Source organism: Crinia signifera, chromosome 4 (genome assembly GCF_055691185.1).
Source record: "Crinia signifera chromosome 4, ASM5569118v1, whole genome shotgun sequence".
Taxonomy (NCBI): domain Eukaryota; kingdom Metazoa; phylum Chordata; class Amphibia; order Anura; family Myobatrachidae; genus Crinia; species Crinia signifera.
This window is the reverse complement of record NC_139220.1, coordinates 270,200,479-270,213,661: the sequence shown is the minus strand read 5'-3', so window position 1 is coordinate 270,213,661 and position 13,183 is coordinate 270,200,479. Positions and strand designations below refer to the sequence as shown.

Genomic DNA, 13,183 nt, shown 5'->3' with positions numbered 1-13,183 from the left:
TCGTTGGCTGCCCGTACTGTAAAAAAGTTTTCTTCTAAGAGAACAAAATCTTCTTTCCTTTAATCTAAACTCATGTCCTGGAGTCCTTACGTACAGTAAAAAGGGCTCCTGACCGTTCCTTATATAGGCCCCTGATATATTTGTACATGTTAAGCATTAAACGTCTCTCTTCTAGCGAAAACAATCCTAAATGGATCAATCTATCTTCATAGCTTAAATTATCCATTCCCTTTATTAGTTTGGTTGCTCTTCTTTGGACTTTTTCCACTTCTGTGCCAATGTGATATTCGGAACGTATTATTATTCTCATGCACTGGAGCACTGCATGGGCAAATTCATTCTAAGCCCTCATCAGGCTGAGCAAGAACCAACTCATTTTTACCATTTTGTTACCAGTTCTGTAATTTAATTCCATTGCAGTAACGCTGTGTGTTTGCTTTCTCTGCAAAAGGGATCCTCCTTCTGTTTTAGTAATAATTCGGCATGAACAACGCTGTATAGGTTCTGGGATCTTTCCTGTTCATTTACTGTGAAAATCTGAACACCGGTGACAACACTCCGTTGAGTCCATGTGGGGAAAGGCGAAATAAGTACAAAAGCTGTTGGGGCACTTGTAGGAGCATGTTGGATTTGTAACTAACAGACAAGACCTGGGTCCTGTATTTCAAGAGGTACCCTGGGAGAAAGATACTTATTCTTTGAGTTATACAGTGGAGAGAATCTACTAACCAATGGGTTCCTAACTGCTATGTTACAGGGTGTGTTTGAAAAATGATAGTTGATTGGTTGGCACTTTCCCTCATCATTTTGCCACTCTCCAAGGCGTCATACAGCTGCCTCCACATATCAGCTTGCTGATTCTTTTAGCCCTTTTCATAAGGGGGAAACCAGCTCTGCCAAAGGAGAACTTTGAGTTCCTAAGAGGTTCTAGAAACACTTCTGTTCTTGCTAGTTTATACACAGCAGCCGTCTAACAGGAGTCCCTCCCCTGATACCTCCCCTGTTATCTCCATATTGCAGAAAGCTGACTGAATGTAGAAATGCTTACTGACTGAAGAGGAATTACTCAAGCTGCCCATTGATTAGGCACAGTGCAGGCAGCTGTTACCTGCTTCCTTTACCACTTGTCCCCAAAAATTTGAAATGACCTCCTAGACTTGGGGTATTTCTATATTTCTATAACCGAGTCTTCTACCTTTATATTTATCAAAGTACTGTGTGTCGATCAGTAAATCTGGCATTTTTATTTAATATGCTATTTCTGAAAGTGTTTTTTTTTTTTAGCTTTTAAATCTTTTTCCTTGTGTTGCTTACGGTGTCAAAACTGTAATCTCTAAAATAAACTGTGCGCAGGCAACAACTTTCACCTGGATAATTCCCAGCTGTCTGCACACTGTTTGATGTATTTGTGAGCACTGCAGGACCCCAGTCTTTTGTTCTCCTCCACAATCCTCAATTTTCTGACACTTCTCCTGCTTTTGGCTGCTATGTTTTTGTTCATTGTGTTTTTTTTTTTTTTTTCCCCCACTATGACCTCTCCGCTACAGACATGCTGAGTTTTCCCAAACGCAAAGAATTCTGCTGGTGTTTTTATGTTCACAATCCTCTATTTCTCCTCCAACGCAGGAGCTGTCTCCTTTCACTTCAATGTGTGCTTTGTACTTTTGTGTGTCTTTTAACACCTTGGGTGGAATTTTTTCAATTGGTTATGAAGGTTTTACCTCTCAGATGTGGCATTTTATTCTGTCCCCTGGCGATCAAACTATTTTATGCTCTTTCTAAAACCGTTTATTATATTCATACAAACTGTTAAGCGCCGTGAGTCATATTCGAGTAAGAATGTTATATTTTACACACTATGGAAATGGCTACAGTTTGGGAGGTTATGCCCCGTACACACGGGGGGATATATCGCTCACGATGAGCGATATATCGCTTAGTGTCCCGTTTGCATCAGCGACCAGAGATGGTCGCTGATGAAAAAGACATTGCCGGGGGAGCACGGCAGTGGAAATCAGCGATCACTACGGGGGGAGAAAACTGGAGCGGGCACCCAGCGATATATTGTCGGTGCACACTCCCATCGCGGGCAATATGGTCACTCAGCGACCACATTGCCTGCAATATTAGACAAAATCACCCCCCTGTGTACACAGCCTTAATGCTGGGTACACACCTAGGAATAATGTATAATACATCTGGCCACATATGGTACATCTGGCCAGACGCCACAAATGGACGAGCAAATTTAAATGCCGACCCAGTTGTAATGTCACTGCTGGCGGTTTCATAAACGCAAGCAGCTGTACCAATTAGTCGGCTGTACACCTCTGCACTGATGCATTAGCGATATATTGTTTGCTTTCGATACCAAACATGAAAAACTATTTATTTATATTTTTTATATTAAAAAAACTTTTTATTTCTTTTTAGTATAAAATGTGGGAATGACCGCGCTCTGTGTCTGGGCAGCTCCTAATAAAAGGGAAATTTTAGTGCGGTAAATAGGAGCGCTCTGAGTGTGCTAAAATGATAAAATGAGTGACACCTGAACAAAATTTTTGTTGGTTAAAACAATGTTTACACTCCTTTTGGAGTATTTAAAGAGTCCCCAATTTCCTATCTTTCCCTACCTTCCGGTGAGCCAGCGGGGCAGCTCGGCGGCTGTCTGATGTTGTTTCCCACGGCTCCATGTCGCGCCGGACTTGCAGCTTACGAGATCAATTTAGCCGGCGTCCCGGCACGGTCTCTGGTACTGCAGTTGTTAATTGGAGGGATAGTTGGTGGGGTACGATCTCTTCTCTCTGCTCCTTTATTTCTTTTAGTGCCAACATCTCCTAGATGTTCAGATATCCTCTAAACATGCCAGCGTCACTTACATGTGTTACATAAACTCAAATAAAAAATGTGTTTTAACCAAAAAAAAACAAAAAACTATAAAAGGTAAAAATACAGGTCATTAGGATGAATAAAAATGTTTGCTTGGCAATTTTCACACCACTTTTGACAAATTCACTTGCCACTCAAAGGGTTAAAGTTGTTCTATTTTTGTGTATTCTATATAAAATCTACACCTTTTTTAGTTTGGCTGATCAGCTGGAGGTTCAGTATGCAGTGATGGAATCCTTTCTACAGTATTGTAGCAGCAATTTCTCGTTCTCCTGGCAGATAGAATTTTGTCCTCCTTGAGCAGAACGGGATCTCTCCCTCACCTGTTGGCAGCGAATGAATCTACATAGTGTTCTGGGTATATGGTGCCTGAATGCTCTCTCTCCCTCTGCTTCCAGGAGCTGTATGAAGCTGGTGAGAAGAAGTGGGGAACAGATGAAGTTAAATTTCTGACCATTCTTTGCACAAGGAACAGAAGGCATTTACTAAGAGGTGTTTTATTTTTCATATGTGTATCGTGTTCTTTTCATTAAGCTTAGGTTTTTACATCGAAAACGAAAAAATCATGCTTTAGTGAGATAACATTCCTCCCAAATGTCCCTCCTTCAAATTACATTGACATTAAACCTCCTATTGGGGCTGCACACCCTGTACAATTGTTGGTTGCATGACTTTGTTTGTGAAGATGGCATGCGCGTCTTTGTAACGCTGATAGTGTATTTTAAATGTGGGCTCCTATCTCCTGGGCAATCCTTGTGCTAGATCCTTGGGGCCCCAGCCTACCTGAGGCCAATTATTGGGACTAATTCAGTAGGAGTTAGTTTAGTGCGAATTTGCACTAAACTCTAACTCCTGGTAGCAGCGCCATGCAAGACCGTCCTGCATTCCGGGTCCTTCATGCAAAAATGCGAGTGCTCTCATATTAATGGAAGCCTCCTGTCTGCGTAGCCTATCTGTGAAGGCAAGCACCAGGCTGACGCGCTTAGGGTCGCTGCGTGTGATGTCTGCAGGTGCCAATCCCCCACCCCCCCCATTGCACTCAGGTGGAGACGCATGCATTGTCCAGACTACAAAATGCAGACCCAGTGCACCCACAGTATTCCATCACTGTCCCTACTATGTATGTTTTTGTGTCTGTCTGCATTTATTCCCTCTGATATAATTCTGCTCAGTGGCATCGGCCTGCTGTATACAAGCGTCCTCTTTGCAGGATTAACCTGCTGCGTAACGCTCAGTACTGACTGAACTTGGCTGTTTCTTCTTCTGTTCTGTCTGCAGTGTTTGAAGAATATAAAAAGATCTCTAAGAAAGACCTTGAGGCCAGCATAAAATCTGAGATGTCTGGCAGCCTTGAAGACGCTCTCCTGGCAGTTGGTGAGCGATTTTTGTTCTCTTCTTTCCACCTTGCACTGATTACATTCACTTAAATCTAGAGCAGCTTAGGCAAACCATAGCTCTTCATCTGGAGTGGTACTACATATCCCAGAATGCACAGTCAGTGTGTTAATGCTCTGTTCTTTAGAGAAATATACATTCAACATGGGTAGCCTGTTCTTCAACTCGTGTAGAATTGGACATTCTAGCATGCACTTCCGAATATGAGGGCCTACTTGGATGGTTAGTTCTTCATCTGGAGATTACTGAGGTTACCTAGCTGTTATATTGAGGAATATTTGCATTGGTCCTTGTTGCTTAGCTGAATTGCCTTGACAGAAGTTGTTGCGGTCTCCTGTTTGCCTATAAAGACCCAGGCAGATGCAAAAGAGTATTTTTTTTGTATTCAAGCATAAAATACAGTTAAGCAGTAATGGGGCAGATGTATTAAGCTTTAACAAGAGGTAAATCCAAAGGTGATAAGGAGAGATAAACATCCAGCCAATCACCTGCTAACTGCCATGTTACAGGCTGTGTTTGAAAAAAGTCAGTAAGGAGCTGATTGGTTGGACGTTTATCTCTCTTTATCACCCTTGCATTTATCTCTTGTTAAGACTTAATACGTCTGCCCCATTGTCTTGTAAAAGAAAAAATGTAGGTCTATATAAGTCACAATGAGAACTTATAAGCCAATGGGGATACTTACCTATTCTGAGTGGGTACAGTAGGTGACTAGCAGAGTCTGAGCTGGGCACCGTTGCTGGCATCTCTGTATTGTCCATGAGCTGACTATGGGGGTTGTTCTGATTAGTTTGCACGGGGAACCGATGTTGGGCATATTCGTATGTTCCTCGTGGCTGCATGCACAGACCGGGCGCACACACCCAAGTCTGCGTGGGGCAGGCTGGGCATTCCCATGGTATCGGCCCATGCTTGGGGTGGGCAGCTGACATCAACGGATGTCAGCTGTCCGCCCATTTCCTGGCGAATGTGCATGCATATCTAAGGTGACCTGAGTCACTTTTTAGATATGCGTGCACTCACCACATCATTCAATGGTCGGTGACCATCAAATGATGTGGGTGTTTCCACATAGCCTGCGACTGGATGTTTATGTTAAACATCGATTCGCTGCCAGTGCCAACGGATGTGAATCAACCAGAATAACCCCCTATATTGAATCCAGCTCCTCCTTGACCAGTCCCCAACAGCAGTCTTTCTTTTCAGCACCCAACCTCTGCGACGGGCGTGTGAAGTTTTTAGAGCAGTGATGGCTAACCTTGACACGCCAGCTGTTGTTAAACTAAATATCCCAGCATGCCCTGCTACAGTTTTACTATTTGGCCATGCTAAAACTGATGCAGGGCATGCTGGGTTGTATAGTTCAACAACAGCTGGAGTGTCAAGGTTAACCATCACTGTTTTAGACCTTCTGTACTTGCTGAATTATCCAGAACCTCCCTGTATTCGGTATATCCATCACATCAGAGTTTAGAGTGAATGGGAATCCTGCAGCAAGTTCCCGCTGCACGTGGGGATTTGGGGATCAGTTACATAAGGGAGGGCTGGAAAATGAAAATTTGGCCCACAATCTGCTGCCTAGCCTCTGGACACATTTTCAATTCTAAAACTTTTGTTATTGTAGAACGTCTAACTAAATACCCTAGCCCATGATTCTGGTTGGCTCGCTAAGCAGCGGTAGTTTGCTGCTTAGCGAACCTTCTAACGCCGCCTGCAGGGCGTGTGAATGCCCGCCACCCAGCGTATATACCCGCTGCACTGCGAATGGTCGAATTATTTCAGGCCCGCATGCTATGTAATCATCGAATGATTTCCACAGGGCTTGCAAATGTAAGTCAGTCTCTGCTGACTTAGACTTGCGGCTTCCTGGTCCGAGGACTGGGTGGGCGGCTGACATAAAGTTCGCATGAGGACGCCCAATGTTTTCTTGGGCTCATGCGAACACCCCCTGCCCGCCTCCATCCCCCCCCCCCCCCCCCGTATGCCTATAACATTGGTACAAATTAATTCAGACTTGTTCGAAGTCCTCATGTGTTTTTGTTTTGTTTTTTGTCTCCTGCAGTAAAATGTATAAAGAACCGATCGGCTTACTTTGCTGAAAGATTATATAAATCTATGAAGGTGAGTGCCACTGTGCTAAATGGAACCTTTCACTCCCGCCTGGAAAAAGGCCTATCCGACCTAAAGCTGGCGTCGCCCACCCTCCCCTAAAATGGTGGGGTGCACGTACAATTTACCTGGACACGCCTGCATTTTTCTTAGCATTCCCACTAAATTGCCCGTTTCCACCCCCCAGACACCTATGTGCTTATAGAAATAGTTGCAGGGTTCTCCACAGGATGGCCTCGTGTATGCGTACTGCGAAACATAGGTATGCGCAGTGTATGGGTAATCAGCAGTCACGTGATTAGATCCGAGTCTGGGCCATCGTATCAGTGGTGATGCAGCATTGGATGTTTGCATGATTCTGTGTTGTGCATGCTCTGGAATGTTCCACACCATTCAATCCCATTCACCCTTATGAAGAGGCGGTACAGAGTGTACTCATGTAGGCAGTGCTCAATGAGAGGAACTGTGGGTTACGTAGAAGGGGGGGGGGGCATGCACCTGTTTGGAGACATAGCTTTTTCACATAGTATGAGGTAGGTGTAAGTGTGCTAGGGTGACTAATGGAAAACCAAGTGTAGTGTGGGGACTTCGTTAGATGTATTTATGCAGTTTGGGAGCACACATTGCAGATTTAGGGCCTGATTCAGACCTCATTGCTGCTGTGCGAATTTGCATGGTTCTGCGATCAGATAGCCGCCACCCGCACATACTCAAGTCTCGCCCTGCGCTCCAAGTCTACAAATGACTTTCTAATGGATCGCTCAGCTGCATATCCATTTGTAACTCGCTCACCATCGCCTGATTGTCCCCAGTCGGTGCATATGTGCGTAACTCTGACCCTTCCACAAGTGTGGGGCCAATCAAGGCCAAAGCTGACCACACACTCCCTCCCTGAAAACTCTTGGGCACACCTGAGGTGTTGGTTTTTTTTTTTTTGTTTTTTTTTTTACATTCCCAGAAAACAGATACTTACCGCTGCCAAATGGCGACATTTGCGTGATGTGATCCAGATGCATGCAGAGTCTGAATAACCCCCTTACTTCCAACGCTATATAAATCCCATCTACACTGATGCAGAATAGATCGTAACTGCTGCTAGGGCACACGTTCTCACACTTTGTCCTCAGGACCCCACTCAGGTCAGGTTTTCCAGGTCACCGACAGGAGTACTGTGTACTGTATCGCCAACTGTCATCTTTAAAACAACACAAGTGACCTGGAAAACATGAAGTGTGTGGGGTCAGGAGAACCAAATTGAAGAACGTGTGCCCTAGGGGATCTGAATGACATTTAAAAATACCCTATTGCAAAATAGAATTTGTGCAGTCAATTTATGATGAAGTAGACGTTTGGCATGAATACCAGTGCCTAGGTGCACTTTCATGGCGGATACATCATATCTATGCACAGCGGCAGAGGCGTAACTTGGCGTAACACTATATCAATAATTCAAGTAGGAAAAGCACGTGCCTAAGGTGTCCCCCAGAAAAGTGTGGTAGGGAAGGGGTGTGGTCACACTGCAGTACTCCCAGCATACATGGTCCCTTATACACATTATGCCCACACAATATTAGTTCCTCTTGCACATTCTGCCCACAGAGTAGAAACCCCTTCAAAATTAAGTATTGCTAAGTTTTTTTTTTCTCTCTGTATATCGCATCCATTCTATGCAATATAGCGCTAGTAGCATTTCATGCCTACTTTACCATTTACCGAATCAATATGACGTCAATCCTGTCTTCTCCTGCGGTCCTTAGTTTAGAGGTGATTTAGAAAGCAGGTCCTTTCTATACATGCACCAAGTAACCTCGCATGTTGTGGCAGTAGGGGGCTGGCCAGATCACAGAGCAAGTTAGCCATGGGTTGTCAGTGGTGACAGGTGACAGATGGTGGGTCATTGGGGACAGAGCAGGCAGTCAGCATAAGTTTACCCACCACTTTCAGTTCAAAGCAGTGGTGGTTGGAGACAAGATTTGATTCCCCTGTGTGTGTGTGTGTGTGTGTGTGTGTGTGTGTCTCTGTGTCTCTGTGTGTCCTCCTCTTGCTATAGGCAGAGAAAGGGGCAAATAAACTGTTCCTCTCTGGAAGCAAAATGGAAAGCTGTAAGGATAAGCATCCTGACACAGAGCTGGGGTACCACTGGAGAAGCAGTGAAAAGTTTTCTCTTCTCACTGGTAAAGCGCTTTTCACTGCTACACCAGTATACCCCTATGTCACTTTGCATTGCTGGTACCAGCAGATGTAAAACCAATCTAATCGCTAGCTCTGACTCAAGGAGCCCATACACGCTCCGTTCCTGCTCCGTCTGTTATGTATTATGAGATGCGCATACTTTTCATACTAGCTTTACATCGTATCTCATTGCATGTGATGCGATATGATCTGTACTTTTAAAGTACAGAACGGACGCCCAGAACGGAGCGTGTATGGGCTCCTTAACAGGAACTGCTTCAATCATAACTTTCTGTGTTCTTAACTAACTCCTATCACATTCTTTGACAAAAAGCAGTAACAAACTCTTTCTGTTCACATGTGGCTGCTTTAAATAGGTCATAACCTAATTATGAAATCATTAGAATTGCTGTGTATGTTTGAGTAAATCAATCTAGCAAGCTTAATCATTGTACTCTCCTACTGAAAAAGGCATTGCTTAGTAGGGGGTACTTCTGTCTTGTGTAACATCAAGGCTTGTGTGACTGGTTAACTCTACCCTGACTAGCTGAAATGTCTTTGGAATCCTGCACATGTAATATTAATGATGTAACCGTGAGCGTAACTTGCATGATATATATTTCTTTTTAAATGTGTCCTTGGTTCCCAATTACTGCAGCGTCCGTATGTTCCGTAACAGATGCATTCGGCTAATTGGAGAGCCTTTCTGTAGCTCAAAATCCTCTACCATAAACCGGGAGGGTATTTAACATGCAGCTCCCCAGCTGCTGTGGAACTGCACATCCCAACATGCATTGCTACAATTTTGCTATTCGTGCATGCTAAAACTGTATCAAGGAATGCTGGGATATGTAGTTCCACTGCAGCTGGATGCCTACATGTTGAATACCCTTGCCATCAGCACACACTGATTTATCCTTGCAAAGTGGGGACTTCTGTATAGGGGTTCCTTCACCCTTTATTAAACCAGTCTTATTTAGATGATGAAGAAGATCGTTCAATAGCTACTTTAATTAGGGGGCTATATAATCTAATTGTCATTCACAGACTGAGCGTGCATATTTCATGGCTTTTGCCATTTAAATAGTTATTTGCAGTAACCATCACACTTTTTACACTTTAAGTTTCGGAACACGCGTTGCATGTGGAGAGACCGGCGAGGAATCGGATGGTGATGTTTGCAATTTCCTGTACATAGGGAGAAAAGATAAAAATAGATGAGTTGAAATACATTGTGGGGTTCTGTGTCACTGTGCTGACTTCCCGGGAGAGAGAGAGGCTGCCTGGCACACTGTCCCGGCAATGCCCTGATATTTCTCACTTGCTGAAGGATTTGCTCTTTTAAGCTCCACTGGAGCCAAACCACATGTGACAAATGAGGAGAGAAGCGACAGCTCTGCTTGGCGTTCATTACAGCTCCTCTGTCTGCTCTGTGCAGGGGAGAGAGCTAAAGAGAACAGGGAGAAAAACAGAAGGAAAATCCTGTGCAGTGAATGAGTGCACTGAAAACGGGAAGCCGGCATGAAGTAGTGTAGCCAGGAAACTTGCCTTTCACAGCAGAGATATACACTTTCTTTCCCCCCCCCCCCCCCCCCCCCACAGTTATGGACATGGTGTGTGGCCGAGCCTGCCCATGGAAAGTGCTTCTAGGGCTATCTTTGTAACCCATTATATTGCATGTTATGAGGGGCTGTGTCATGTAGTGCAATCTTCCAAAGATGTTTCCTTTTATATCCCCGCCTGAGTGGGGCCTGGAGAGCAGGCATGTTATATTCACACTGCTGGTACAAATGATACACCTCTGTCTTATCATGAGACGTGTTCAAGGGAACTGTGTACTAAGCCTTGGAGAGAGGTAAAATTGCAGGCAATCCACGTCTGACCTTTTTCAAGCACAGCATGCAAAGTGACAGTTGGGAGCTGATTGACTGCTACATTCTCTCTCCACAGTTTAGAAAATAGACCCCAAAGTAATGCAGGATTCTTGTATGAACCCTGCAGAGTTACTGCACAGCTGTCAGGAGGGGATACATATGCCTCGCTGGCATTTGGGATGATGGTGGTCATAAGACCGGCACCCCAATATTAAGGCTACCAAAAGGTGCCTGGATGACAGAATCGTATACGATACACCGGATGCGGTCCTTTTACATTCAATGTTTTGTATGCGATCCCAGCAAGGGTTACAGGATCTAGCACAGGGCTGGGCAACACCGGCTCTCCAGATGTTAGTGAACTACACATCCCAGGATGCTTTGCATTAGTTTTGCTATGTGGCCATGCTGAAACTGATGCAAGGCATGCTGGGATGTGTAGTTCACTAACATCTGGAGGGCCGGTGTTGCCCAGCCCAGAGCAAATCCTATGTGCAGCCCTTGCGATCTAATGAGGGATTTGTGTGTGTGTGTGTGTGTGTGTGTGTGTGTGTGTGTGTGTGTGTTTAATATCCAGCAATGACTCTTTCAGAACAAACACCACAATATTTCAGTGGTTACACCAAGTAAGTAATGAGAAGATCTTCCCACGCCTACATACATACATACATACATACATACATACATACATACATACATACATACATGCATACACACACACACACAGATATATAATAACCGGTGCTGCGATGGTTCTAGGACACATCAGATGGTTTGTTATGTGTTATTTCACTTAAGGTGTGTACACATTATACAATCTACTGTGCAGTCTTGGTACTATAGACCCAGCTGCATCACTGTTGCACAGTGTGTACACCCAATCCATCCTTTTCATCAGTCATTCATTGCATCGCCCTAGTACAGTGGTTCCCAACCCTGGTCCTCAAGTACCCCCAACAGTGCATGTTTTGCAGGTCTCCACACAGAATCACAAGTGCTGTAATTAGCTCCACCTGTGGATCTTTTTAAATGGGCCTGAATAATGAGTGCACCTGCCAGGTGACCTGGAAAACGTGCACTGTTGGGGGTACTTGAGGACCAGGGTTGGGAACCACTGCCCTTAGTAGATGTGTTGCATGAAACGCAATATTGCAGTGTGTGATGAAAGGACAAGGCATACTATATCTTGTCCTACCTTAGCAGTGAGCTTGTTTTTATAATGGTGCGGAATTTGTCACACAGACTCTGGCAACTTGCCGTTCATTCATACTTGTTCTTTGACGCAGGGCCTAGGTACAGACGACAATACGCTGATCAGAGTGATGGTTTCTCGTTGTGAAATTGACATGCTGGAAATCCGCTCCGAGTTTAAAAAGCTGTATGGGAAGTCCCTGCACTCCTTCATCAAGGTGAGACCGGCAGCCCAGTAACCAGCGGTGCAGAGGGCAGGATCATGGCTGGAAGCTTTCACTGTAGGCAGCTTTTCCAGACCCGCAGCTGCTCATATTTTTTATGACAACCTTTATTTATGTTTTAAAAGTGTCGTTTTATAAATGCAATAAAATGTGTAAGTTAGGGTAGTAAAGCCTAGACAAGGACAGAGGTGGCTACATATGTTGAACTCCAACCTATTCCTTCAAAGCCCTCCCAACAAACAATATGTAAGGGTCTTGGTGTCATTAAGCCGAGATTCCAAGAGAACTGGTGTATGAGGACAGGGTGGGGAGAGACATTTTGTCATGTTAAACTGGGAGGTATTGTGCAATCTGTGCTAAGATGATCACATTCACAGCATACGTTTATCTCTCTGGTATTAGCCTTGTCAATGGTCATTTGCAAAGGTAACCTGTTTACACCAGTGCACCTAGCTACTCTGTCTCCTGTGCACTAATTGGGCCTGATTCAGACCCATTCGCCTGCCTACACATTCACAGCTTAAGCGGTTCTTTAACCCCTTCCTGACACAGCCAGTTTTTGCCTTCCTGACAGAGCCCTTTTTTTCAAATCTGACATGTATCACTTAAGTGGGGATAACTTTTTTTTGCTTTTACTTATCCCAGTGATTTTGAGATTATTTTCTCGTGACACATTGTACGGTACTTATGTAGTAACTGGGCTGCCGATTTTGAAATCGGGTCCATCGCATCGCATCGCACCCGACCATATCGCATGCGATGCGATGCGATGGACCCGATTTTTCCATAGGATTCAATGTTAAAATGGACTCTGTCCATTTTAACATAGAATTCAATGGGAAAAGGGGTCCTTTTCATACCCCTACTATCCAAGTGGGCATGGAGTTGGATATAAACCTGTGGCGAGCGTAGCGAGCCACCGAGCCCGAAGCGTGGCGAGGGGACACAGAATACCGTCCCCTCGCGGGGCTCGCTTCGCTCGCCACGCTTAGGGCTCGGTGGCTCGCTACGCTCGCCACAGGTTTATATCCAACTCCATGCCCACTTGGATAGTAGGGGTATGAAAAGGACCCCTTTTTCCCATTGAATTCCATGTTAAAATGGACTCAGTCCATTTTAACATTGAATCCTATGGAAAAATCGGGTCATCGCATCGCATCGCATGGTCGTATGCGATGCGATGCGATATCGCATCGCATCGCATCTGATTGTATGCCTTAACTTAAGGCATACAATCAAAAAATCGGCAGCCCAGATACTACATAAGTACCCATTGTACTTCAAGTTAGTGGTAAATTTGGGTCGATACAGTCTGTGTTTTTTTGTGAA

The 13,183-nt window shown here is 44.6% G+C and overlaps 1 protein-coding gene across 2 annotated transcripts in view; it reads left to right on the top strand.

Moving 5' to 3' along the window:
• The window catches only part of ANXA4 (annexin A4), a 43,933-nt gene that overhangs the window by 25,487 nt on the left and 5,263 nt on the right, over window positions 1–13,183 (top strand). For both annotated transcript variants that reach the window (XM_083184543.1, XM_083184544.1), the window contains exons 9-12: window positions 3,288–3,381; window positions 4,168–4,263; window positions 6,347–6,405; window positions 11,726–11,848. In XM_083184543.1, the coding sequence (XP_083040669.1) occupies window positions 3,288–3,381; window positions 4,168–4,263; window positions 6,347–6,405; window positions 11,726–11,848 (372 nt within the window). The remainder of the gene's footprint in view (window positions 1–3,287; window positions 3,382–4,167; window positions 4,264–6,346; window positions 6,406–11,725; window positions 11,849–13,183) is intronic.